Source organism: Rhopilema esculentum, chromosome 19 (genome assembly GCF_057945365.1).
Source record: "Rhopilema esculentum isolate cy_ngs chromosome 19, ASM5794536v1, whole genome shotgun sequence".
Taxonomy (NCBI): Eukaryota; Metazoa; Cnidaria; class Scyphozoa; order Rhizostomeae; family Rhizostomatidae; genus Rhopilema; species Rhopilema esculentum.
In genome coordinates this window covers 6,307,292-6,335,279 of record NC_142833.1, presented here as the reverse complement: position 1 = coordinate 6,335,279, position 27,988 = coordinate 6,307,292, and the positions used below count along the sequence as shown (strand labels likewise).

At 36.7% G+C, this 27,988-nt stretch overlaps 1 protein-coding gene across 2 annotated transcripts; it reads left to right on the top strand.

Annotated features, from left to right (window-relative positions):
• The first annotated feature begins 19 nt into the window (after positions 1–19).
• LOC135688402 (uncharacterized) lies at positions 20–23,535 on the top strand. Of its 2 annotated transcripts, none has more exons than XM_089114158.1 (5): positions 20–57; positions 6,374–6,428; positions 11,276–11,352; positions 12,288–21,059; positions 22,397–23,535. In XM_089114158.1, the coding sequence occupies exons 4-5, from the start codon at positions 12,341–12,343 to the stop codon at positions 22,639–22,641; spliced, it is 8,964 nt and encodes a 2,987-aa protein (XP_088970284.1). In that variant the 5' UTR covers positions 20–57; positions 6,374–6,428; positions 11,276–11,352; positions 12,288–12,340; the 3' UTR covers positions 22,642–23,535. The 2 variants fall into 2 exon arrangements, with proteins under 2 accessions (XP_088970284.1, XP_088970285.1); XM_089114159.1 differs by having other exon boundaries at positions 51–396.
• Positions 23,536–27,988: the final 4,453 nt, after the last annotated feature.

The following is a 27,988-nucleotide window of genomic DNA, read 5'->3' as shown; positions in this document are numbered from 1 at the left end:
GACTAGAGAACTAGAATAAGTTTATTTCCCAGGAACTCATGAAAAGGCAGGTCGCAGGTGAGATGCGGAAAATTGTTTTTTCCCTTGTTTCTATTCTTTTGATTGGCTACAAAGATTGCTAATAAAGGTTTGAGCACTTGAAATAAACAACTAAACGAGGGTTGACATTAAGTCAATGGCGTGATAAATTTAGCATGCATTGCAAATCAGGCTTTCATGCGAAACTGCGCAGTACTCTTTTTGGTGGTGGTCCACTGAGCACAATCTAGATTTCCAAAAATTGACACTACGAATTTCGTATTTTTCCTTCAAAATTAAGTTAGTAAAACAGATACACACATGTCGATTTTGCAGAAAGCTATACATGAACTGATGAATCAGTTTTTGAAGAGATAGGTACCTAGTTACTTTTTTGTAATTGTGAATGTAACAGTGTTACTCTTTTAAATCGCTTGGAGAGTTTGTTTTGACAGCTTCTAATAAATTAACTGTTTTGCTGTCTAGCTTTTGTTTTGGCATGATTGAATGTGCTTTTCATCATAGGATATGTTGTGGCAAAATAAAACAAATATATTTAGCAAACTGATGTTAAATTAGATTTTTGTTAGATATGCCACAAAATAATAAAATCTATATGATTTTTGCTGTTGCATCTCAAAAAGCAAAATAAGTTAATGTAAACACATCTTTTGAAATATACCACATACAGGAATAGTAATGTATGTTGAATCCAAACTGGAATCCAAGGCATGTCCAACAACAAAAATGGTAGACACTGGATAAGACCTTAAACTCTGGACAAAACCACTGTACGCAAATACAAAATTCTTCAATATTTTCAACCTTTTGTTAACATGTATCTGGCTGAACCAAATGACGGGTCTCTGGAGGCATCCTAACTGTCTCCAAATTTGTTCCACTTTGGGTAAAAATGCCATTTTAGAGTTATTGTTAATAATTTGATTTTTATATTTAGCAATAGGTTGCATTACAAGTAGTCAAAATATTTACCCAGAATGGATTTTTTGGTTTAGGTAAAAGTGTAATTTAGAAATAGAGCATGATCCAAGACAGGCCTTAGTATGAACCCCGGAAGAACCAAAATAGAAAGTATGCTGTAAACATACACAGAAGGTCAACTTTTGATGCAAATATAGATTGGCAAATTTGAAGATGATAACAAGTTTTTTTATCATTTACTTTTGTTTTCTGGTTGTTTGAATTAAAGATTTTTCTTATTTATCAAATGCACACAGAAATGTGACAACCTTACTGTGTTGTATTCAGGGTTTCTAGTATGACAAACAGACCTTCCATTCTTCCGAGTAATCCAATTTCAGTCCAACAGTCACTGTAGCTTCCTCACTCATGTACCATCCAAATATAGACCCAGACTTTTATCTTCTGTATCATTACGTGGCATGTGCAAATGCATTGGCAATCATGGTCTTGAAAGATTCTCTCTCTAGACATATTTGAACAAGCTTATTTCCATTTGTCTTATTAATCCATTCTTTGATGTTGCTCCAATACATCATTATTTGTCTTCCTCTTTCTCTTTTACCTTAGACTTCCTGAGTTGGCAGTAGATTCTCTATACCCTCACTCTGCACAATATGTTTTAAATGTCTTTTTCTGTTTTTTTATCGTCTCTTACAGTTTTTGCTTTGTTATCTTACAGTTAGGTTATCAAGTTTGAGCACTCAATCATTTGATACTCCACCAGTCCACAAAATTCTGACGTTTTTCATATAATCAGCATTATCCAGCTGACATTCCGCTTACAGTGAAATTCTGTTTACAATCACACATTAATATTGGTTTGACAGCAAAAAGGTGTCAACCTTCTGTGTAATGAAGCTAAAATTTAGAATGAGTTTTTAAAATCTCGTATGAATAACATTCAAAGATTCATTAGGAGACATTTCAGGCCTTTCCCGGGAAAAAACAATGCGGACTATGAAAAGCCCTTGCCAGTTTGACTGTGTGAGCTATTTAGCCCTTGCAGAACTGTTGTTAATTTTTTATATTTGAGTGTTTACAAAGGCAAAATACTAATTTTTTATTACCACTACTTATGAGGAACATGACTTTTTTGGAATATAGCAAGTTTTTGAATATAGGAAGTTTTGTTTGGTTTTGCCGATCAAATGTGGCTTTTTTGGGAATGCCTAGTTTATATGTCATGACTTGTAAAGAAATTGTTTTGCATTTGACAGCATGGTATATCATTTCTTAATTTTAATTATTTGTAGCATTAATCACACTATTTTATTCCTTTCAGGCAATATTTTGATAGTTTGTTAACATGTGATAAATATGTAGATGTGTAAAAAGACCTCTTTCTCTTTATTCACTAACACCCTGATATTTAGCGGTAAGTAGTGCAAATATTAAGAAGCTTAACTGTGCAGGTGGAAAAGCCCTAGCAAATTCATTTTGCGTGGGGTTTGCACCGGCGTGGGCTCTAGCCCACATCTCTGGGAAAGACCTTAACATTTGAAACATGAAACATGAAACATGACCTCAACAGTTGAAAGTTCGCATGAAACCCATTGTTACAAATCCTTTTACCATAAAACAGTTATAATGCAGCTATTGAGAAAAGAGGAATCTTTCTTTGAGTTGATGTCTGGTCAGAAATGTTGATTCGGAATTTTAACCGACACTCTCCAAATACTCATCGCCATAACAACGCAATGCTGAAAGTAACAAAAAACTTATGGGAAGCCGAACAATTTGAAAAAAGTAAAATTCCAAAATGTTTTTTATGAAGTATTGCCATTTTATTTGAGGTATTATTTGCTCATTTTTGGCAGTTTGTTCTTCTATTTTGAACATCTACTACAGAATGAAGAAAAGCAAAAATTGTTCTGTTAACCAAAAGTTTTTTAAAAAAAGTTCTGGTAACCAAAAATACTTTGGTAAATTATATAACATCCAGAAAGCCCAAAACTTTTGTAACACTATACAACAGTTGATTCAGTTTCTATCCATCAAATTCCTTGAATTCTCTGGGGACATCTTTTCTTGGTTTTAGCTTAAATGTTATTGCTGAGCATTGCTAAAACATTCTCTTCAATTAGATTAACTAATGAATAAGTTAGTAATACTTAACTAAAATCCAACAAGCTAGTCAAGATTAGCAGAAGCATACTTCCTGCTTAAAAATTGAAACAAACTTGATATAGCAAGCATGTTTGTCATATTTTGCAAAAGAGCAAAAAACCTTTTACATATATATTTCACTTTTCATAAAATACAAACAAGAAGGTCTATAGGTACTTTAAAACATGTAAAGTTTACTTGCAGCCTTGGTTCTCAACCATCCAAAAAGTCTTCTCCAAAAATAGATATAATATCTTTATTTTAACACCTAGAAACAACTTAATCTACACTTAAGTATTTTATAGTTGTCATAGCTGTAAAAAACATAATTTCATAAGGTTTCAACTATGACAGCCATAAACAACAATGTTAAAATGCACTTTAAAATGTTAAAATAAGATATATCTGAGAGTCTTATCGAATCGACAACAGTTCTAGGAAAGAGGTTGTATTGTATGTGCCCATTTTAATAGGTCTCCATACGTCTGAAGAAGGAGATCTAGTTGTTTGCATTGTAGTGAAGGTAATAATGAGATTGCAATATCAAAATTTTTTGCTCTATTTATTATTATGGGTCATTTTCATAGTTGTCATTGATTAAAAGGTTAACAAATATTCATTCTTGTAGTATAAAGTTTGAAATCAAAGAACTGCAACACATATAGAAATGCCTACTCGTACAAAATGATCCAACATCAGGAAGCAAATGCAAAATAATATTCTTTTTTACGTTTGGAACTGAGATAATTCTTCGCCAAAAATATCTTGTCGTTTTGTTAAAAGAACATTTTTTCAGTTTCGCTTGATATGCTGTCAAGTATTGAATTCTGTGTAGACAATGGGCTATCTATATCTGGTTTGGTGCTAAAACCTGTTGGATTTTACTTGGCTGCTCTGAGTTTTATGCTCAATCCATTCTTGAGACAACCCACATGACTTGTTCCTTGTAGATCAGTATTTTCAGACAAGACTTAAACTACATGCATGTCAATGCTGATCTATGTTGCATATGGCTTCTAGTTATTATTTTGCTTTTGCATTTAGAGAATGATTCTGTTGGGTTTTTGGCCAGCTTTATTCTGAACCTCAGCAAGATCCCGGACACTTATTTCCTTAGCTTTTTTGCATATAAACCTTTTTTAAATTTTAGATGGTGTGTTAATTGATTTTTATCGTTGAGGCTCAATGTGTAGAATTTAGAGAAGCAAAAAGGTAATGTAATTTAATTTGGTTTCAGTCATTGTAATGTGCTAGATAGATTCAGTATTAAGAATTGAAAAAGATTTGTGTGCAGGTCCAACACATGTCCAAATAAATTGAAGAAGATAGTATCTGATTATCTGATGTATCTGATATTGCTAGCATTTGGTAACAAGACCATGCACATTTTGTGCTATAAGCTATTAACCAACATTTAACAAAACCAAAAGCCCTGTTGTCAATTTATTGACAAATTTTCTAGATATCTTTCAGCTTAGCTTTGCACAGAGCAAAGGTTCTAACTTTAAACATTCATTGATGAGACAGTCAATATGTGATGACCCCTTATTGGCTTAAGAAAGTGAACTCTAGTTTGATTTGCAGTCTGTCCTGGTACATGGGGGCAAACCTTTGGAATAAAATGAAAATTGTTATGCAATATTTTCTTTTAGAAATAGAATTTAAGTTTGTTTGCATAACTGTATGACTGCTGTTGACTAAACTTAAAAAAATTGAATATTGTCTTTCCAATCAATCGAAAGGAAATCGTGTTTGACATTAAGGATGGTATCTTATTTCCTTGGTCTGTCTATTTTGAGTTCTCTGACCAAAACTTTTTACTGCATTTGTTGTTATGTAAACTCTATTTATTTAAAGTTTGCATATATTCCATATGATAATATGGTCTAAAAACTACTATTCACTGTTCTCTCATAAAGTGTTCAGTGTCGTATATGAAGTGCTATACAGGTACTGAACAGGACTTTGTTGTATATAACAGGGCAGTTCTAAGTTGCTACTCCGAGATTCATGCTTAATGCAATCATCGGGCATCTGTGATTGATCACCAGGCAACATGACTTCAAAAAATCACAAAAAACCAGGTGAAATCACTTCAAAAATTATTGCTCAACAATTTGCTTCTTCTTTCTGTTGTAACAGAATTTAAATGTGAAAATAAAAACTGAATTTTCACACCCAGAATTTTATGATGACATACCATAGCCTAGTTTGCTGAATGCCTCCAAACTTTTAGCATTATTTTCAGTTTTTAGGAACCCTCCCATTTCTTATGATAACTGTTAGATAAAAATTCATTCCCTTGATGATTTAAAGAAGTAGAAGCATTTGCCTCCAATTGTTAAATGTTTAGTATGAGAATTAGTGAAACAAAATTCCAGATTCAGGCTTGGCTACATTACCATTATGGGCTTTTGATGACAAAAATTTAACCAACTGATTTTAGATTTTCCTTAATTACCAGGAGTTCTTAGGGAAAATTTAAAGACCTTCAGATTTTCCTATTAGACTACATATGCCAGTTATTGACAAACTTTGGTGTTTGGAATGGCATGGTTCTGTTACAACTTCATGTTTCTTTTGTTGTCCTCATAGAAACTACAGTAATCATTTACAACATTTGACTCTTTGTCATTTACTTCTTCACTGTTATCTTTGTTAGGCCAGCACTTTCTATTTTGTTCACACAAATACAGTATTACCTTATATATTGAGAAGAAGTCTGAGCAAGTGAGAAAATCAAAGCAGGTCCAATGTCATATATTATTGACATTGGACATTTGACATATGTCTTTGCTGTACCAGCTGAGCTACCTGGACATTATTTCAAATTCAAACCACAGCTGTGTCACTTACTCGAATTTTCCCTCAATGTAATATTTTCACAAATCCTGTTCTACAGTCAGTTATCATCTAGTACTGCATCTCTGAAAAAAACTTTTGTAACTTTCTGTGTAGCTGTTGCAAGGCTTCCGGATGGATTAAATTTATTGTACGGATCTTGATACACCACTTCAAGCACCAAGCTATGAGGATGACCACTTAGCTGCCATGGCCAAACTATATGTTTTTGTTCTTTACTACTTCTAAAGTATTGTCACAGTGCCAGATTCACTGGTGTCTATTTAAAGACATTTCTATGCATTCTGAAAAACTTGAAGCTTCATTTTTGACATGGGTGAAGACAGAATATTTTTGAACTCTTCATTTCCATTTGAATTTCACATGTTCTTTTCATGTTTAAATAAATTTATCTTTGTTACAGAACAAAGCTAATTGTGCAAGTCATCACACCTTTGTACCCAGTGTCAAGACACAAGGTTTGTTTATGCTTTTTGATGGGTTTTCAAAGTTTCATCATGCCAATTTTGTTTTAGATATTAATTGGAATGAAACATTTTTGCAAAGTTCATCAAAAAAGTCACACCTTTTGACATCTTGATGCAAGCAATAGAATATTGAAAATGATTTTATTTTCAATAGTTTAGTTAAGCTTTGGGTGTTGATACATTTCTTTTTTAAAGTGAAGTAAAGAAAAACTTGCAAATTAAATGCAAGTTTGGCTAGAACATAGCTATACCCTGGCAGCAGCTTCGGAAACACGATGGACCGGCAGCTTTCTTGTCTTGTTGCTTCTACACCAATGATGATGGGGAAATTTGTCATATTGTCAATCATCAACACAGAGACTTAGTACAATTATAGATTTAGACAGTTTTCGTCAACCTTTTTGATCCACTGCATTTTCATTAAAATGGCATGAAACACATGCTGCTATTTTATACAAAAAGTATATGATTGTGCTTTTGGATGTTTTTTATTACGGCTGACTCTGCTTATAATTACTCTGCTTAAAGTCACACTACTGGTTACATTCACATAACTTTTAGACCCATTATGTAAAATATATTGATATATAAAACTATAATATTTTACCTCCACTTACAGTCACACTGTCACCTCCACTTTATCACAAGTTTTCAAGCAACATAAGGTCTATAACCACAGTCTACTGTATCATAATATTAGTGTTTGTAGAAGACAGATGTAGGGAGCTTTCTTTGAAAACTTGTTTAAGTGACAATGACCTTTGAAGTAACAATTGATTGTTTGCAGTCAACATAACGTTGCAAGATGAAGGATATCTTTCTCATAACTCTGTATTTTTCATCAAATTTAGAAAATACCTTGAATATCATGGCAGGTCATTTGCTATGCCTTTTCATTTTGGCATTTTTAGTGCTGATCAGTTAACATTTAGCTTAGTATGTAAAACAGCTTTGGTCAATGCTACATAATTACTAATTGGCCAGGAAGAAAAAGGCCCATAGCTTGAACTATTATTTTTTTTAAGGTATTTCAAGTGTTATTTTCTATCTATTTTGCTTTTCTTGGTTTTTCTATGCTTCGTATATCCTGACATAATCCTATCATTTCTTCATTTGATGCCTGAACTTTGTTATCATTCTTTTGTTTAACTGTCAAAGAAAAAAGCATGTATTTTCAAGGAAGTGGTCATATTTTTATCATATGATGGTTGGTATGAAGGAGGAGCGAGAAGCAGCATTGTACCATTTTATTTGATAATTTCACTTAAGATTTATCAGTTGATCTACAACTTTGCTCCGTGTTTTGCAGAAAGAGCTGTGCTATCTAGAAAACAGGCAGTGGCAGCGCCAAGGGATGGTATGGGGCGGTAATTACCTCCCCACTTTTCTGAAAATATAGTCGATAAATTTCTTCTAAAAATGGATTAAAAAGCGCTGGGTAGGGGTAGATCAAATTTCCCAAGGAAAGAGACGAATCACTGGAACGAGGCAAAAGGGGCGTGGTCACACTGGCCACGCCCATTACCCTCCCACTCTGTAATAGCTGGCGCCACCACTGAAAACAGGTTTCAAACTCGGATCACAAAAAAGGAAAAACTGGCAACGATGTTAACATTAACTTTAATTTGGATGAAAAGTAACAACGTAAATTTTTCTTTTGAAGTAAGTGTCGTGAGCTCTCTGGCATTGTATATTTGTTTCACCCACTGGATCAGACCAACAGTTGTGAAAGCACTACGCTGAACATAGCCACATCAAGCTGTTTTTGTTTTGTTTTTTACCTTAATATGGTTTTGGGCAAATCTTTGTTAGCTTAGCTCAATTAAAATCGTCGATAAATAGGTTACAAACTAAGCAGAAAGTCAAATCACTGAGATTTGCAAGGAATACATTTCTTGTTATGAGTTGAGACTTTTTTTAGAAAGGTCAATTGAACAGTTGGAGCTAGACACATCTTTTTAAAAAGAAAGAGAAATGTGTCTCATGAAATACTGACTATCTTGATGCTTGACCTATGAAAGTGCATTCTCTGCCAAAATTATCAAAGCTTAAGCAAAGGTAAAAGCTGTGGCACATTAACGAATCTGTTCCTAAAAAGTTGCAGCAATATGTGGAACCAGGTTATTTAGTCAGGAGTCGGCAGTAAAGGAAAGGACAGATGGAGGATTTGACACCGAAAGCCAATGATGTAAGTTATTTGACCAGTCTGATGAAAGAAAATTGTACACAAGGTTTAAAAGGCCTTGCAAGTGCTTGTATGCATGGTAAGGAAGGCAAGGGAAACAGAGCTTAATTCAATTCACAAACACTGGTAGTCACTGATAATATTGTTAAGTTATGTTACAAGTTGGGCCAAATTACAAGCCATTCGTACATTCTCTGATCACAAGCTTCCTTCTTGAATAGTTTGAAAGATGGATTAAATCCGAAGGACATCATTGTCTTGTTAGACTTTGCTGAAAACATTGAATTTGTTGTCCAAGATGTGGTCCAAGGTTATCACTGGAACCAGAAGCAATGTATATTACATCCGGTAGTCATTTACGAAAAATGCAACAATCGAGAAGTCATTGAACCAGCATTATTATGCTTCCTAATTATCTGGAGCATGATGTAAATATTGTGTTAAATGTTTTCAAAGACAATGTACGCCTGATCAAGGAAAAGATATCAACTAACATTGGGACTGTCCATTACTGTTCTGCTGGTTGTGCAGGTCAGTATAAGAAACTGAAAGGATTTTTCAATGTTGTCACAGTCAGGAAGATTTTGGAATGGGTTGTGAGTAGAATTCCTTTGCCACCAGCTATGGTAAATCCCCTGTCGTGGGACTGGAAAACTGTTAAGCGTTCAGAAGCTCAAGCCAGCCTACAACGACCATTGACCAATAAGATGATTTCTCCCGTAGCTGCAGGGTTGCCAGATGCAGGGAATGGTTGGCGGCAAAATATTTACGCTTGAGGGCCATATTTTTTATTACGAAAATAGCGCAATATTTTTGTGTAGATGTAATCTGAAAATTCACTACGATATTTGAACGAATTATCGTAATTTGGGCATCCTTTATTGGAAAACCCAGATTGTGCCAACAACTATAATGGTGATATGTTTTGGATAATTATCAGTGTCCATTTATCGTTCGATGTAGCAGTTTTAGAGCCGATGTACATGATACTGAAAATAGCGGACTGTACCCTTGGACTCCAGTGGTAATATTTTTCATGGGCTTACGAAACTGACTTGGTAACTTACCTGTCACGTGCTCACGTCTTTTTTTGTGTACGAAGAATGAGTATACTACGTGGTGGGTCGAGGGGAAAGCATACATGTATGTATGTTTTGTTATGCTATGGAAGCTCAGGGGCGGATCCAGTGGGGTGCGAAGGGGGCTCGAGCACCCCTCAGGTTTAAGAAAAAACTTTTTGGGGATTAAAGCTTATTCTACCGCAATTTTGTTTATTATTATTTAAACCATTTAAATAATACCGGGAAGTATGCACATCTCCTGAAATTGTTATTTCCGCTTCAATGCCCTGTCTCACAACTGTTCAACATTGTTATTTCAGTCCATGTATTGAAGTGTTTTGAAACTCCCCCTGGTTGTCCTGTATAGCATTCTACAGACTCGGAAAGCATTTTCTTCTCTTATATCCAGCCACTTAAGGAACCCGTGGCCTGTAAATTATACGAGTTTCTGCACCCGTGGAAGTGAATCTAGCCAATCACGGTGCCAGGTCGAGGGGTTCTAAACTTTGGCGCGAGAACCCATGGATTTCAAAAATCCAAAACATCAAAGAATACCGACAAACCAGGGGGAGTTTCTTCGCTTCAATCTACAGTCAAATGTATAAGTGGTTTTATGACCAGGGGGAGTTGAGGTTGACCAGGGGGAGTTGAGGTTGACCAGGGGGAGTTGAATTATGATACAGCACGCGACGAACGCTTAGGCACAAATTTGCAATACGTTTTCGTGGATCTTTTGACGATCTTTACCTGATGCTCGATGCTGTAACGGCAGAACTTGTAAACGCTTTGGTTTATATAACAGAACGGTTTCAAGTTTCAACTCCGTGTTTCACGTCTTATTCATAGACCATGAGGTATGATTTATATTCAGAGGATAAAGCTTGCCCGAGCCCTTGTTATTCTTTTTTTAATCATTCAAGAACTACATAAAAAACATCTCAAAAACTTGCCCTTACTATTATTGACCAAAAGGGGTTTCCTTTTTATACCTACTTATATTCCTGCGAATACTTTTTTCTCTAAGAATTTCAAATACATAAAAATACTCAAAACGCCAGGCCCATAGCGAAACGTTCAGGGCCTTCTTTGTTTGGTTTGGCGTCATATGTCGATGCATGCTGTGTTTGAATCCCTGTGTTCAACTTTTGCACTGCACTTCAAGGGCTTCATTCCACCAGCCACGTTATTTTTTTGGTCAAGCTTTGCTTTGAAAATTTGTGGGCTCGGGCCTTTTGCCACTGCGGGCCATCATATCATATTTGACTATAGTTTCTATACTTTTGTACCCTAAGTGAATATAAGAGGGGCGAGCTGCAAATTGCGTTCAATTGGCATAAAAGCTGAAACCAAAAATTACTATATAAATCAAGGCATCCAGGCTTTTTAGTTTATGGAAGACTTTCATTTCATTATGGCTTATTAGCAGGGGTACGGAGTTTGTGCATAGCAACACCCTGGGTTACCAAGCCTTACGTTTTAGAACCCCTCAGAATAATTTCTAGATCCGCCCCTGAAGCTATTCATCTAATTGCAGTTTTTGTTCGTATCTGTCATAAAGGATGATTAAACTTATGTTGTCTGCTTTTCAACAGGTTTTCGACAAGAAAAAGCACTTCAAAAATCTCAAAGAGTATACGTGAACTTTATCCTCTTGGTCTGATACTGAATGGTCAGTATAAATATTTTAGCTTCTTTTTCCCCTTTCATCGTTGCCATCCAAGAGGACTAAATGAGAATTCGTATTAAAGGAGGAGCAGAACTTCTAGGCATTTGAGATAAACTCACAAGCCCTTGTTCCTTTCTTTGACTTGTGATAAGCTAAAAACCCAATTCTGACAATTACTGAATCAATGAATTTTAAATTTGATTTTTACCAAATACACCACGTCTACTTAGCCTTGAATGTGCTTGTACCATCTAGTTAGGAAGCAATAACTTCTGACAAACCTTTGATTCCCATGTACTCCATTTGCTAGGCATGCTATTTGAGTAGATTCCTTTGCATCGTGAGTAAGAAAAGGGCTTCTTTCTTTGTCGAATTTGATTTAGAAAAGCTTCAAGCAGTTGATTTTGGAATAGAGCTAAGATTTGCTATGTATGTTAAGGCGGTATTGTTCTTAGCATGACTCGTTACTATTACTTTTTCCAAGTATTACTTCTACCGCCGCTTTCAGAACAATCCTGCTTGTTACGATAATATCAAACAAGTAACACCAAAAGTGCCTCCTAATCTCGTACGCTATGTGATAGAAAAACAACATTGTTATCAGGGCGAGGGGTGGTTGAATTTGCTCTTGAAATCTGACGTTTGTTTTCCAAGACATTTGGCAGGCATTGTTCGGATCTTGATATTACCGAAGCCTTGAACCTGTGCTGTTCAACAAAGTCGAAGGACAAAGCACCCTGTCAGTTTTTCATAGCTGCCACTTTGAGAATGAAACATGATGATATATTAAGACACGTGAATATTAATCTGGAGAGCATGTTACTGATTAAGCACACATATCCTTTAGATAGATACTGATTTTATCCTTTCTAGTTAAATTCTTTGAATTCTTTGCCAAAAATTACAAAGGTATTTGCATTTCAACTTTGATTTCGCAGGTGGGGACGTTCGTGCAGATTTAACCAAGATTCATGGATTAGACTCATGGAATATGTTATCCTCTGGGGGGTCACTACCCCCTGGATGGCGAAGGCTGGAAATAAGTAGAAAACAAGGCAAGACTTCTAAACATTATGACGTATACTTTTATGCTCCAGATGGTACAAAGCTGAGGTCATATCCGGAGCTGGAAAAATACTTTGAAAGCCACAAAGATTTAAAACCTGTGCCTCGATCGTGTTTTAGTTTTGCTCGGGTGCAACCTCTTAGGCCCAATGATGTAGGTAAAGGAGATTGCTTCATTAAAACGTTATCGAAAAAACACAATCGGTATTTTTACGAGCCTTGTGGACAGCCCGGAACTGATTACTTCCTAAAAAACCAAAAAGCAGTGTCTGAATTGGTTTCAAGTTATCTTGGTCAGAAACCCCAAAGCACTGAAATTGGTCCTGACGTCAACAATAACGATAGCTTCACTACTTGTGCATCTGCCCTTGATTTAGAGGGCGAATCATTTTCGGATAAGGACTCATCCATGGGTAAGAACAATAAAGTACACAAAATAAAAAGAAAATTCAAAGCTGACGACGAAAGAAGAGCAACTGTAAAGCCAGGTCAAGTCACTGATAAAAAGGAACCTATATCAACATTGGCAGACAGTTTTAATCAGATAACCAAAGGGAATCGGCAAGGCATGATGGAGCAGCAATATATATCATCTGGTACCAAACCAGCGCCCGTTTTTAATAGGAATGTGAAGCTTTTGATTGATACTGGTGATAAATTAAACAAGAACGGTGAAGCTAAAGATCTTTTTGAAGCTTTGCCTGTCTCTTCAGAGAAAAGGAATGGTGCAACTTTAAGACGCTCTAGAGTTAATGTTGCAGAAGCAGGCCCCTGTACGTCTTGTATCAACGAAGAAGGTGCACGACTTATCGCCACTAGGGATAATACAGAGAAACATAAAGATAATTTGAGATCTGTTAAGTCTGCAGAGGTTTGTCTGAAAAGTCAAAGCGCATTAGACAAAGTGAAATCCAGTGACGCTGCAGATATCGATAAAAATGACTTCATTCTCGAAATAGGCTCAAGCCATGCAAAGAAAAATGGTATTGTACTTGATAGAGCCCTCATAAAACCAACGAAAGAAAAGTTTTCAAGGCATGGAAAAAAGCGTTTGTACATAAACAAGTTAACCGAAACCCTCAAAAGGCGACAAATCTCCCGTAGAAAAAAGATCAAGCAAAATTTGCAAGCTAATTATCTAGATACTGAATCAAAGAAGTTTTACAAGAAACGGCTGGCATACAAAGGGAAACTTAACGAAGACAATCGAGAACGAATTTGCGAAACGAATGTTGATTTTAGTAAAGTTTCATCAAATGAACCGCAGATAAAGTTGAATTGTACTCTGTCTGAAAGCAACAGTACTGCATGCTCTCTTGCATCTGAAAAAGCATCGATGCCAAAGAGGTTTCAAGGCAGTGAGGAACAAGCTACGACCTTCGTTTATGGTGAGAGATTTATGTCCTTAAGACTGAGGAAAAACAGCAAGGAACCCTCTGAACATATAAATTCACGGTCGATAGAAAGCAGTGAATTGGCAAAGACCTATCAGAATTGCTCTACCAATGATAATACGGGTGACTTTGCGGCTTTAAGCCAGAATGGTCTTTTAAAAGGTACTGCTGCCAAGAGGTTAAAAAAGCATTGCATACCAGTTTTTTACACAGAGTCAGCTGATACTGAAAAAACTACGAAGGGTAAGAAAACTGCATCGTGTACACAAGCTAAGCCAAGTACACTGCAAGACAATGAATCACTATCTTCAGCTGAAGGCAAAGACACCCAGTCATGCAAGGCTCAAGTTATGACAAATGATGGGACTATCTCACCAGTTTCTAGAAGGATGCCGCGAAATAATCCTTCTCTCGCAAAACATTTGAATTACAGGGATTGCACGAGTGGAAAAACCACTGGAAACTCACTACCAAGTCAAACGAAAGATACCAGCTGTTTGTCTATTACTCCGTTTGATCATCTGGATGACGAAAAAGGTAATTCTGAATCACTTCCAGGAAGGCTCCGTAAAAGAAATGGCTTCAAAGTAAATGGGAAAAAGTCTCACACAACAGGAAAAAAAGTAGAAAATTCTTCTAAAAAAGGAACAAGAAAATGCTTTTTAGCAGAAACAGCAAGGAATGCAGAAAACGAAAATTGTTCTAGTTTGGTTGAAAAAAGAGAAGACAGGCATGGTCATTCAGTTCAAAGGCACAATATAAAATCAACTGCTGGCAAAGATGTTCCTCTACGGAAAAGAGAATTTAAGGAAACAAAAGATTTAGAACTTCAGAGAAAAAGTTCTCGAGGCAACGTTAACCAGCCAAAATTGAAGAGCGTTTCTTCCAAAGCAGGTGCCAATATCCAAATTTCAAAGGATAGCAAAAGCGTGGGAATTGCGCCAGTCGGAAAAAAATCGAAGAAATCGCAATGCATTTCAAAGAAAAAGCAAGAAACGAAACTGTCGTCCCACTATCATTGGGAGGATTTTAATAAAAGAAAGGACACAAAGCTGGTGTCTTTTGTGCAAAGAAGAAAGTCTAAAAAATTATCTCTGTCGTATGTTACCAGATGCTGTGGAAAGCTGGCTGGTTGGGTGCGTATTGTCACACAACGCCAGCAGGGAGAAAGTTCAGGAACATGGGATGCCATGTATGTTTCTCCAGACAACTGCAAGTTGCGCTCCAGGCCTGATGCAGAAAAGTACATATTGTCTCGTCGCTCCAAACAGCTGAAGTTAGACATGTTTTGCTTCGATACAAAGGCCCTGAGATTTGAAGAAGCTGACAAAAAAGATTGCACTTTTGTATCTAGTCCTATTGAATATGCTCAGTCAAGGCTAAGGAATGATTTCAGACGTGCTGATACCAATACTGACTTAGAAGCAAGAATATCGGTCAGTGGGAACGAGGCTGGCCATTTAATATCTGAGAACAATGTGCTACTGAATTCTATTGAACGTAAATGCTCGGAAGTGAAAGAAGATATGACGAGGCGTAGTACAAAGAACACGTTTGACGACTGCCAAGAAAGGCCGATAGATGAAGACGATACTAATGCAACTAAAAAGAAACGAGGTAAATGTTATCACGGTATAAAAAGAAATATAACTCTTAGTGCTGAAGATAGATCTAAACTGGGTGCCTTTGTTGAGAGAAAAACTGAAGGTATTAACACCCGACGTCATGCTCATAGACTGAGTTTAGTGGGTGATAATAAGGCTGAACAAACCTCAAAAATTGTACCTAAAATGGTTTCAAAACCTGACAAATATTTTGAAGGTGAAGACGACAAATTGTCAGAAACTTCAGCTTCATCTGTGAATGCTCCAATCCCTCACGTGACACAAAAAATCGTGAAAAACCGCAGAATAAAGTCAACTGAACCCAAAGGTTGTGCGGAATCTAATTTTAGAAGAAAATCAAGAAAAGTAGCCCCCTTATTTTCAAATTTCGATCAAGAAACAATAAAAGCATCCAGAGGTCAAGAGTGCACAAGCATAAACCATGCGATTGCAGATTCTGCCACTAAAAGGGAAGCTGAGGAAATTTTAGACAGTGAAAGATCCATCATCGAAAATCACCACACTTTGGTTTATCCTAGCACTTTCAATGAGCAATCGAAAACCACAATATTTGAAGAAGTTGGTTGCCCTAAAAATGGTAAAGACAGCATGTTCTCCGTTAAGCTGGAAGATGATTGTGCTCAAACTATTGACTCGTGTACTGCCATAACGGATGCAGACGCTAAAAAGATGAATCAGGTTGAAGCTGGAGTTAACAGTGACTGTTCCCCGATAATTCCCACAAGTTCAACAGATGATAAACATGAATTTCAGAGAGGTGCTAGTTCATTGTGTGAGAAAAAAGATGAGTTTCCTTGCAGTAGAGCTGCTGTTAAGAACCAGGCCTGCCCAAGAAACAAAGCTTTACAATTCGGGTCTGCTTCGGTATCAGAGGAGGAGATTGGAAAAAGTCGTGGCAGCAAAGATTTAAAAGAGATGTTACCAGTCATTAGTAAAACAAGTGAAAATAACGATGATAGTTTGATCCCAAAACAGTTGTCGCAACACCAGCTTTCGAAAAATCCAGAGCACATTTCAATTGCTGATCATAGCAAAAGACTTCAACAGGCTTTAGATTCTTCAGTTCAGCCTCAGATCAGTTGTATGACACAAAATGGTCCACCTGAATGCTCTGATGTTGTTGCTGGTTTGAGAAGGAGAGACAGAAAATTAACACCTGCAAAGACCAATCCAGAACAAAGGAAAAGTGTTGTAATGAGATACAGGAAATGCCCAAGCATCTACAAGAGAAGTGTAAACTCCAGTGTTGTTGTGAAAGAAAAGGACAAAACTGGGTATATTGGTCCTGACGACGGGTACGAAGTGAATGTGTCAAGATTTCGGAAATGCAAAAGCATCTACAAGAAAAGTGAAGATGCTGGCGATATTGTGCACGAAAATGATAAGCTTAGGGATATTTGCTCTGACCATAGCTGCCAATTGAATGCTTCAAGCTCTTTTTCCAAACCACTTCAAATCATCGAGACTAAAGATGTTGTTTGCTCTAAAGATGTTGAAGACAGCAATGCCCCTGTCAGTTCCAAAGATGATTGTAGACAAACCGAGGAATCAGTCAATAGAGTTGAGTCAGAACAGACTTTAACAGTATCACAAGGTGCATGCATAGAGAGAATAGCAGTTGAACACGATATAGGCAGCTGCCTGAAGACTGGTGACAGTTTAAACGTTGGCAAGGCTGATTGTTCTTTTGAAATCACAAATGATGTAAATTCTTCGCCTGTTTTGATTAGTCAGGCATGTTCTTCTAATGTACCTGATGCTAACATTTCCTTTCCTCGCGAAGTCAGCAAGAACTTGCCAAATTCCTCTGCACCAATACTTGAGGAAAAGTCTGTAAAAATAAATTGCATGCCTGAGGTAGAAGAAGAGTCGCCTTTAGTCACCGGATTGGTTGATGAAAGTTTAACTGGGAACTCAGTTGACGTTTTGAATAATTCTGAGAAAAATTCCACTCCTTGTTCCATAGTCGCTACGGACTCTAAATGTGTTCTCAAAGAGATTAACGATGGGGTTGTTGTAGATAAGGAAAAAGAATCAAGAAGTGTTAATAATATTGATGTTTCAGGGTACAGTCAATTGAATAGTTTAGCTCTTGGGACTTCTGAAGGAGCTGCAAGTATTGCAGATATGCTAGGATATGATCCGAGAACGGCTGTTAGAGACTGGCAAGAAAAAAACGAAAGCGATAAAGGCTGCAAGTTGAAAGGTAAGGGAAGCCTGGAGCTTGAAAATGCCTCAAGGATCAAAAGTGTTAATATGCCATTAAGAAACGACGATGATAACCTGAACAAGGAACCTTTTGAAAATACACGTATTGATGAAAGTATGCCAGTAAAAACTGACATCTCTGAGAATAATTCTTCAGAAAAAACTAATGAAACAAATTCTGTTTCTACTGCTGGGTCACAAAAGTATCTAGAATCAAATTCAAGCAAAGACTGTCATACTGATTTACAGCAAAGGTTGACAGCGATTAGTCAAATTCTAGAAAACAGTGATTCCTCGCCTTGTAAGCGAGTTAGGAGTGAAATCGGCAAGGTCATTGAGAGTCTCCTTAGTCTTGGAGGATCTGAATTGAATTCTTTGTCGGAAAACATTTCAAACTGTGGACGTGTAGAAAAGGTGAATGAAAATGCAGAAGAAAAGGATCAGAATCCCAGTAATGGGACAAAAAGCGATTGTTTGCAAAATAACATTGAAGAGAGTGAATGTACAGAATCTGATGGAGCTTACTCTAAGCTTGTAGAAAGCAAGGCAGTGCAGACAGAACCTTGTGATATAGTGCATACATGTGTTGCTTTATTTGAGCCTAAACATAAAAAAGATGTCAATAACCAGAGTAACGATACTATATCCAGCTCTTCAGCCGCCTGTTTAAGCACTGTTACGTCAGAGAAACCAATCACGGTAAATGAACATGTCGATTCACACACGAGACAAAGATCCGATGTCTTGGGAATGTTTGCATCGTCTGAAACTGTATCAGGGATTGGTGGCAATGAACCTACAGAGTCGTCAAAGCATTGCCTAGATAGGGAAAATAAAGTGAAAGCTTGCAGCGAAGGAAGTCACGTGGTGCAGGGCAATGATGACATCAACAATGATGATTCTCCCGGTCGAGATAATACGAGATTGGTTCGGACAAAGAGAAAAATAAAAGTGAATGAAAAGGTTTTGGATTTTTTTAATAGAAGAAAAAGACGCCGAGATAGTGGCAGTGGTATTGGTGAAAAGGGGGAGGTTGAGAAATTTATTCAATCAAGAAAAAGCAAGGTACTTCAGTCAGAGGATCAGAAAGGGTTTGACTGTCAAAACAAAACTAAGATACTGCGATTAGAAAATACAAATAACAATTCAGTTGAAAGTTTTAGCAATAATAGGAGTCAAGAAGTAACGAAACCAGTAAGATTAAGTTCTGAAAGACCCTTGAATGTGGAAAGCGTCGATAAAGTTAAAATTGAGAATGAAAGGTGTTCATCAGCAAAGAATAGAGACCAAACAACAGAAGAGTACAACGAAATGAGGTTAGGCTTACTAACAACACCTAAAGTTTTGGAGTTGACAGCACGTGATGTTGAAAGTTCAAGTACTGCTGAAGAGAATGCAAAAAAACGAAAATTTTATAAAAAAGAAAGGTTAGTCGCCTCATCACCAACTGAACACAGTGCATCTAGAAGTAGCTCACAGGAAATAAAACGAAGCACAGACATCAATGAATCCACTTTGGGAAGTGAGATTGATAAAAGGACATCACAAAAAGCAGATGCTGGTCCTTCAAAATTGTCAAAAGAAGCACCTGGTATTGTTCAAAATGTTGCCATGAAAGCAAATGTCCTTGAAAATGACAATGTTCGAAAGTCAGCCAGGCTTCTTATCAAAAATGGGTTCAGAAGCATGGAAGAGAGAGATAATGCTAAAAGTGATGAAATTAAAACGGAGTCCAAAAGTGATGAAAAAGACCACAAATGTAGTTTTCGCTGCCTAAACGATGGAAGCTGTCCAAGGTTAGATAAAGGAGAATCGTTAAAACTTTCCAGAAGATGGTCTAGTGACGACCTTAAGCATTATGCTGGAATAACAAGTCCTTATTTTAAACAGAGATACCAAGGACAGCGATACAATCCTAAATGCAAGAAGAACATATTTGCTCGTGAAAATTCGAATGATTCCAAATCAAAACCAAAGGGAAATACTAACTCAAACGATATCACTGCAGAAGCATGCCGTTTAGATCATAGCTACTTCCTTGTTGGTGGTCATAGTAACAGGGAGGGTGAATACGCCGAAGCCAGATATATGTCAGGGCCAACTGTTGAATATGACTCATATGCTCTCACGTGGAAAGGCAAGTATCATGCTTTGCATTATTGCAAAGGCGGCAATCAAAACAACGAGAGGTTGCCTCATAGAATAGGTTCAGCTAGTGATCTAAGTTTAAAGCCATGTGCCAAATGTGGTACCCAATATGTTTTAAGAAGCACCTCCCGTGTGCCAGACAGACGAGACTTTTGTAAACAATGTATCCGTAGGAAGTATCAGTCGACCACAAACTTTCAGGATTGCACCCAGCCTTCATTTTTTAACTCGAATAGCAGAAATGACAACAAAGAAAAAGAAGAACTTGTTTCAGTAAACTATGAACTTCGAACAAGAAAGCAATTGTTCCTGTCTATAGTAGGGTTGTATCAAGGAGACTTTACACATCATACATCTGGAGGTGATGCTCCTGCTCTGGCTGACAGGAGATCAATACTAGAAAGCACTCTTCCCCTATCCGGCAATAATGACATTTTACCCGAGGAAAAGCAAGATTCGATGTCTGTTATAGTATGTAACCCAGATGCTAGAGAGAAAGAAGAATCTCATAGATGGACCTGTCATAAAGATCGAATACCAAACATCCACTATCGCAGAATGGGAGTTAAGCGTGACCCAAGTGACGTTCATATAAACAACAAGCGTCTGAAGAGCAAATATTTTGAAACTTGTATACGGAATCGCCGCTCCGTCCGTATAGCCAAGCAAGGAGGTATGAAGTCTTGTAAAAAGGTGAGGCTCAAAGTTGGAAACAAGACCGTTTTTCGTGATGATGCAAAGTCAAAATCTAAGCATCTTTTGCGAAAGTATTTAAAGGTGAAGCGATTGGAGAAACCTGCTGCTCGTAATATGAAAAATGATAATATAATCAAGAAAGGTGAGCTTTGTTTATCGCGTAATTTGCAGGAAAAGAAGTGTTCGAGTAACGGTAATTTACGAGATGCTAAGTCAGATAGACCAAGCAGTAGTAAAAAGTTTGCAGCGAAGAGCAGAAATGCAAAAGTACCTTCCTGCAAAGAAGGAGAAAGCAGAAATACAACTAAAGATACTTGTCAATGCTCTAAGTCCAGTGGAGTTAAGGAAAAATCGAATCGACGTGGTAAACATATGGAGGGCATTTATAAGCCTCCAAAATCGCCTTACAACTTGATACAAGAGGTGCTGTATGAAAACCCATGGAAACTTTTGGTGGCAACGATATTCTTGAACAAAACAAGTGGTAAATTGGCAATACCAGTATTGTGGAAGTTCTTTGAGCTGTGGCCAGATCCAGAGACGACGATGTATGCGGACTGGAAGGAAATCGCAGGTATATGGCTTTTTTCTAAAAACTTGCTTTGTTTCTAGATGAAGAAGTCTGGCAAGCTTTTCCCAATAATCTATTGTTGCCTTGCTAATGCAGAACTTGTAAAGAGTCTAACCTGGAAATGCTGATTTGTGGAACACGCGATGGACACCGAAGAAGGCAATTAATTTTGTTTTGATTTGTCTGAGTATAGGAAAGTCAGGAAATGTCTGGAAGAGTCATACATTTTGTAGGAACCGTGCAGCAGCTCCCACAATAGCTTGATGATATTTTGCACCCCCAGTTTTTCGTTCTAGCTTTCTACAATGCACTTTAAGATCTGAAGACCAATACCGATCATTGCAGCTTCAAGATATCGTACCCATATTGCAAGTGTACATGGAGTCATTTCCCTTTAATTTTTTTCTCGCCACAAATACACAGGTCAAGGGAATTTTCTGACACAGTCAGTCCGGTTAGAAATGATGACAACTTTTCAGCGCAGTCTTGGAAGCGGTAGAAAATTTTGAGATCATGGATTCAAATACAAGTCGTAGATTTTTCTATACACCTCTTTTTGAGAACTGTTCATCTCAAATTGCAAATTTAGATATCATGAATGAACACGCTATCTTGAAGCTGCAATGCCGTAAAGGTTCTTTCTCTAGCATTTTTGTACGCAGTGTATAGACATGTCATGGGTGTTTTTCGACGGCACTGAGTCCCATTTATAATGATAACTCTTGCAAAGAAGTAGAAAATTATAAGATCGCAGACAAGGATAGTAGCCACAGGTTTTAAAAGCTCATGGCCTAGGTATAGATATGTGTTTGCCGAGTGGTGCAAAACTTACCCTCTCAATCTTTACTGTTAACCTTGGAGGATTTCTTGCTAAGTATCAGTAAAGAAACGGACCCTTCAGTGTTGAAAGGCTTGTCTGCAATGCCTCTGTTACCCTCACCAAGTTGGCTATTTTAAGCAAAAAATTCCAAATACCATTTTAACAGGTTTAATTTTAACAGTTTGTAAACTTGCAACCAATCTTCCAATTAAGCTCCTGTAGTCATAGGAATTACGCATGTCAGATGCAGTATAAACGTTGTTATAAATGATGACGTCAGTTTTAGTTATGTGGTTGTTTAACATCCTCTCAAGATCTTTCAGTCTTTCCTCCCAAGATCAATCTGGCAAACGCAACCTTTTAGTCGGCAGTAAGCATATACTCAAAATAGATATGGTAAAAACACTCGTTAGTAAGAACAATTTCGCAACTGAAAGCATAAATGACCCGATTTACGTGTTCTTTGCGAATTAACGTCTTTTAGTCAAATTTAATATTCACGTTGTCCTTTATCTTGTAGTTTTGCTGAAACCTCTTGGCTTGCATGAAAGAAGGTCGCGCTCTCTTGTGAAATTATCTTCTGACTTCTTAACAAAGAATTGGACGTATCCAATAGAACTCTATGGGATTGGAAAATACGGAAATGATTCATACAGGATTTTTTGCCTTGGGGAATGGAGAGACGTCAGACCAAATGATCACAAACTAAACCTGTATCACGAATGGATTGTCGAGCAAGACAGACTTGGGACGCTAGAAATCTGACTTACCTCGAGGTACCAATATAGTTTATAGATTTTTAAAAAAGTCTACTTTTTTTAGCTACAGTCACGACAGACGCTATTTTCCAGGCAGAGAAAATATGTTAATTTAGCTTCATATACCGTCACACTTTGCTGATAGTCACATATGTTAAAGAGACTTTGTGTGACTATATTCGTTTTTTAATGGTAAGAATTATAAATCTTGGGTACCCGAATCAATCAGTTCTACAAAATCTCATGGGTTTTCGTAATGCTCAGCTAAAACACTATTGCTCGAACTGATTTTTATATTACCTTGTTGTTGGCCAAATTCAAATCTCGCATTCCATGCATAGCACATTCAAAGTCTTTTGTAAAGGCTGTTGAAATTTGAATTAGTGTGCAGTAAAATATCACATTACAATTTTTTTCCAAATTACCCAACTACGGTAGATTTTCTGTTTTACCAAACTTTTTACTTGATATTTTGAGGATGGAAATTGTTTTATGTTTTTTATGATTTAGCCTTCATTTCATTTGACGTTGTTTGGTTTCGTACATATTGTGTAATTTTATGGTTATCAGGTATACAATATTTAAATTGAGCCATTTGTGTATAGTTTCAAGTATATGTAGGTTGATAATCTCAATAAGAAAAGGAGTTTAGTATAAATTTTTGCATTTATGCCTTTAGCTTGTTGGCATCAAATTATTTCTTCTAAATTCATGTTCAATTACTTATATTTTTATGTAAATATTAGTTTATTTTAGACTTATGTATTGTACCTTTGTATACTTTAATTTTGAGTTTTATTTTCTGTTATTCAACGATCAAGATGCATTTTACGTTGCATTTTCTTATTGAGATCCGTAATAAGCTAGTGTCTTTGGATATACTTGTTGTCCATTTTGACTACGAAGTGTCTTTTTTCTAAAATCTACCCAATCGAATTGATGTCGCAAAGCTGTAATTGAAAAAGCTCGTTTGTCAGAATGTTTATGTGTTGTGTTGTGAAGCTTAAAAAGGTCTTAATCATAGGCGTAGTGGATTCTAAGCGCTTAGGGGGGGGGGGGTGGGCTTAGTGTGGATCATGCCCGAATTTTATTGCTTCTTTGAGTAAACTGCCCGGATGGAGCCTGAAATGGCATAAATTTTGCCTGATGATGGGACTGCAGCCCTCCCAGCCCCCATTTCTATTACACCGACCGTCTTAATCGACGCATTAGTTTTTTTTAAGTTCGTTGGGGAAGGATTTTTGACTGAGTAGAACCTGTTGAGTGGTTTACTGTCTTTTCGTTGAGTTCTTTCAATGTTACGATGACGTCATCATTGGTTTCCATGCACTGAAATCTTTGGAAAAGACTAATTCTAAAGATGGTAACATCGTTTTAGAAAGAGATTTTCACAAAGCTCGATTTTGCTAACTTGTATAATTGACATATCTGGAAATTATCATACCTAAAGCACATACCTACAGATTTTTGTGCGAAGATGTTCCTCTCCTCGTATTGGGTGAATTCAATGGGGGACATTGAGTTTTTGGATGGTCGAGCAATTGCTGTGAATCTTCATGAGTATCTTGTTTGAGCGTCATGTTCTGTTCATTTCTATTTTTCATGCTATTATGTCTGAATTCGGATGTGAGTTTCCAGCAGTCGCATTTATTTCCGCACCCGTATGGTTTTTCATGGTATATAAATGAACTACTGGTTGTTGAACCGATAACATGTGACTATTCGTGCGCAGATGTAAATATTCGTTTTTAGTAAAAATCTAGGCGGGATATAAAGATCATTTTGAAACTGCTTAAGTGTGCCTTTCAATTTAAAATTTCTTTAAAAGTCTTTTCCCAATTGGGTGTGATGGTCACTGATGCCCAGGAAAATGTTTTGAAAATACGGTAGGATCGTACCCCTAATTTTGCTTTGTGTTGTGCCAGTTTCGCCTATTGAAATGGACTCCTTAATATGAAGGATAATAAAGAGAAAGAGACAGAGACACTTAATTTGGACTCCCCAAATATGACGTCATATTTTATTGACAATATAGAATGAAAGGGCTGAAAAGCAAGTTCAGGGTTCCAAAAAAAACAAAAGAATGGGAGAGATTTCCTTCGAGCAAATCCGATTTCCATTTCTGATTATGATTGGGATTATCTTCGTGCTAAATTGCTGACTAGTCTCGCTTTTGTTTTATGAATCCACCCTAACTGGATGATTTGCTCAGGCAGTAGAATCAAGTAAATACCCAGAGGCTCCAAGAACGAAATTGAAGAATTGCCTTCACCATCAAGAGGACCACATACAAAGAGTTCAGTTTTAATGAGTGCAGTAAGGCTATCGAATTGTGTTACCGGTTTTTATTTCCTTGATTTTTTAAATTTAGCTTGTTTAAAGTTCAAGAAAATTTTATGGAACCAAAGTGGCAGTTAATAACTTCATATAAAATAGAGCTTTTTGTAACCTTAATTCGAAACAAAGCTTCTTTTATAGAGAAATAATTTGAATCGAGCCCATATCGTGAGCATGATAGAACGAAATGGGTAATGGCTTTGAAAAAAGCAAAAATTTCACAACTTGCTACTAAAAGCTTTTTCGTCTGACACTCCTCAGAGTATAAAATGTCAGAATAAGGGTTCGAAAGAACACGATGGAAAATATATACCCAGTTATGGATCGAAATAGGCCAATCAGATAAACATAACTGGGTTTATATATTTTATGTTTTTTATTTATGTCCTTGTTTTCGTTCAGCTTTTTATTTAGACATTAATACCTCTTTCGTTCCAGTTTTAACAACAAGAAAAATAGCAGTTTCGATCAAAACATTTTTTCACTGTCTCTTACTAAAAAGGTAGAAGGTTGTCCCGTGTTCGATTTATCAACGTTGGGGAATGCGGTATTGGGGGCGCATCGTCCTTGGCCACAGCATTGTTTGGTAGGGTGGCCAGTTCCTTTCCGCGCCGCTTTTTATCTCCCTAGTATGTTCAACTAAGTAGAATATTACTACACTGAACTAAAATCCGAAATTATAATTTATTACCACTCTAGGCCCTTAATCATAACTGCAAAATCAAGGTAGATGCTTTCTACAGGAGAAGCGTTTTGGAGAAAGGCACTTATTGAAAGGGGTTCAGGGTTAGAGTCTCTTAACAAAATCAGATTCACGGATGCATCCACTCATTTTTCATAAAACTGTAGCCTGGAGGTATAAAGAATCATTAAGCTAACCTTTTTTAGGCGATATTGTTGGTATAACAGATTTGCAATGCTGTAGAGAAAGGTGCAATAGAAATAGTTAACCAGTTCACTTGACATGATTCATCTAGAAATATTCAACAGATATACGGCATACAACAAATTTGTCATGCTTCTCCAATTTCGAGGATACAGAAAAATACAGATGATAATTAAGATAGAAGCACATACAATCTTTTCTGCCCAGATCCCAGTTCAATTCGATGTGAAGAAATTTTGGGTTAAGGGTAATATTTTTGCAAAGTTTATTTCTTGATGTCATCTTATGATTTTGAATTTGCCTTAGGGTAGCCTTGTGCAAGGATGGCTCAGTTGTTCGTTGGTCCGTGATTCGAATCCTAAGGGTCCTTTTTTCGAGTCCCAGGCATGACCAAACTTTCACCCAAAGTGAGGAGAGTCGCCAGCTCTCTGTAATTCCAGGCGCAGGAATCACGAGGTGTGGTCGCATCGAGAGAAAGGACCAGAACAATGCTCAATAAGCATTAGGCTTTTCAGTTTCTTAAAAACTATCTTCGGATGCTAGTTAATAACAAATACAAATGCAAATAGCCAAAAGTTAGTCTTGGCCTCGCTGTTGGTAGAAGGATGTTACATGATACTGAGGACGTGACATAATATTTTCATTGTACCAACCCCCACCTCCCTTGAATCCCCCTAAACCCCCACTTTCAAACCTTTAAAAGGAAGCGTCAAACAGCTTTTACTTGCTGAAATTTTCCAAAGAACTTCGGGAAAAGCTTACTGCGTGTTGCAAGATTCTAACAAAATAAATTTTCCTAAAAAGCCTGACGGGACACTGACGGGACACTGACGGGCGAGAATGGAATGATAACATTTGGTCATCGCGCTAATCATCAGCCATGATAGTTTGCTTTTGCTCTGATGTTAATGGGTTCAGTTACTGCTGTGTTTGGATTCCTTTTTTTCTAACATTAACCAATCCTTCAATTTCTTAATTAAAACTTCAAGCAATAACAGTTCTCCCTCCTCAAGTGACAACTTTGACCATCTATAAGTCAAATAGGGAATTTTTATGCTAAGGAAATATGAATATCATCCTATTATCATATTTCAAGAATCACTAAGATAGAAATAATTTACTTTGCAAATGTTATTCAGATCTGCATAATATTTTATGTGGTTGAGGATACTTAAATAACTTTTTGTCATTTCGATTAATAAAGGCGATCTACGAAATTAAAGAAAATCGTTCCGTTGAAATGTCAATTCCAATTGACTTTTGTTATTGACTGCTTACGTAACCAGGGCCAAAAAAAATCTCGTTCTAGCATTTCAAGTTTAGGTGTCTACTGCGACTTAGCTTTTATATTAAATTGTTTCAAGCTGGTGCAATGCCATACAGGTTTCCTTTCTTGTCATATTTCGCCCAGCTGTAACATAGAGTTACTAAGTTCAACTTTTTGCAATTTGTTTCAATTCAATATTTCCTGGTGGATTTTGTCACTGAATTTCACCTTTTGGCAGGAGGGAATGGTTAATATTTTTATATTAGCATACACTTAGAATTGTTGGATACTTTGACAAAATCGTCCAAAAGAGAGTTTTTTCATTTTGCTTCAATTTAGAATCTATAGGACCCATCAGAAGTAGGAAGAATGAAAAATGGACCAGGAAAGTCTGCTTGTCGCACTTCGTGATTATGGGAAAATTGGGTTTAGATACTCAAATGTCATAAGAAGATTTGATAACGCTGGAATGTAACACACTGGTATAAAGTTATGTAATGTTTAAGAACATTCTGCAGAGATTTGACTGCTGTTTGATAAATAGAATGGATCTAGAACATGTAAATGGAGGAACTTTGCAAACTATGGCAGACATATTAATGCCTTTCTCTGGATGACAGAATTTTAGGCAACTTTATTCATTCAATCAAATTTTTGACATTGGCATACAGCAAATCAAATCTTTTGATTTTACTCCCAGAACATCCAACTGGAAAAAGAATTCGAAAATTTTGTTAGAAATAAAGAGCACAGCAAATTGTTCGCTTGGTTTTTTACAACTGCGTGAAAATGGCTAATGTTGTTACACCCCAACCAATTCCAATTTTTGAAATGAACATGATTTGGTGCCCCACTCACCACACG

Coding starts and splice junctions, on each gene's coding strand:
- LOC135688402 (XM_089114158.1), top strand. CDS start 12,341: ATGTTATCCTCTGGGGGGTCACTACCCCCTGGATGGCGAAGGCTGGAA. Junction 21,060..22,396: donor GGACTGGAAGGAAATCGCAG/GTATATGGCTTT, acceptor TTTATCTTGTAG/TTTTGCTGAAACCTCTTGGC.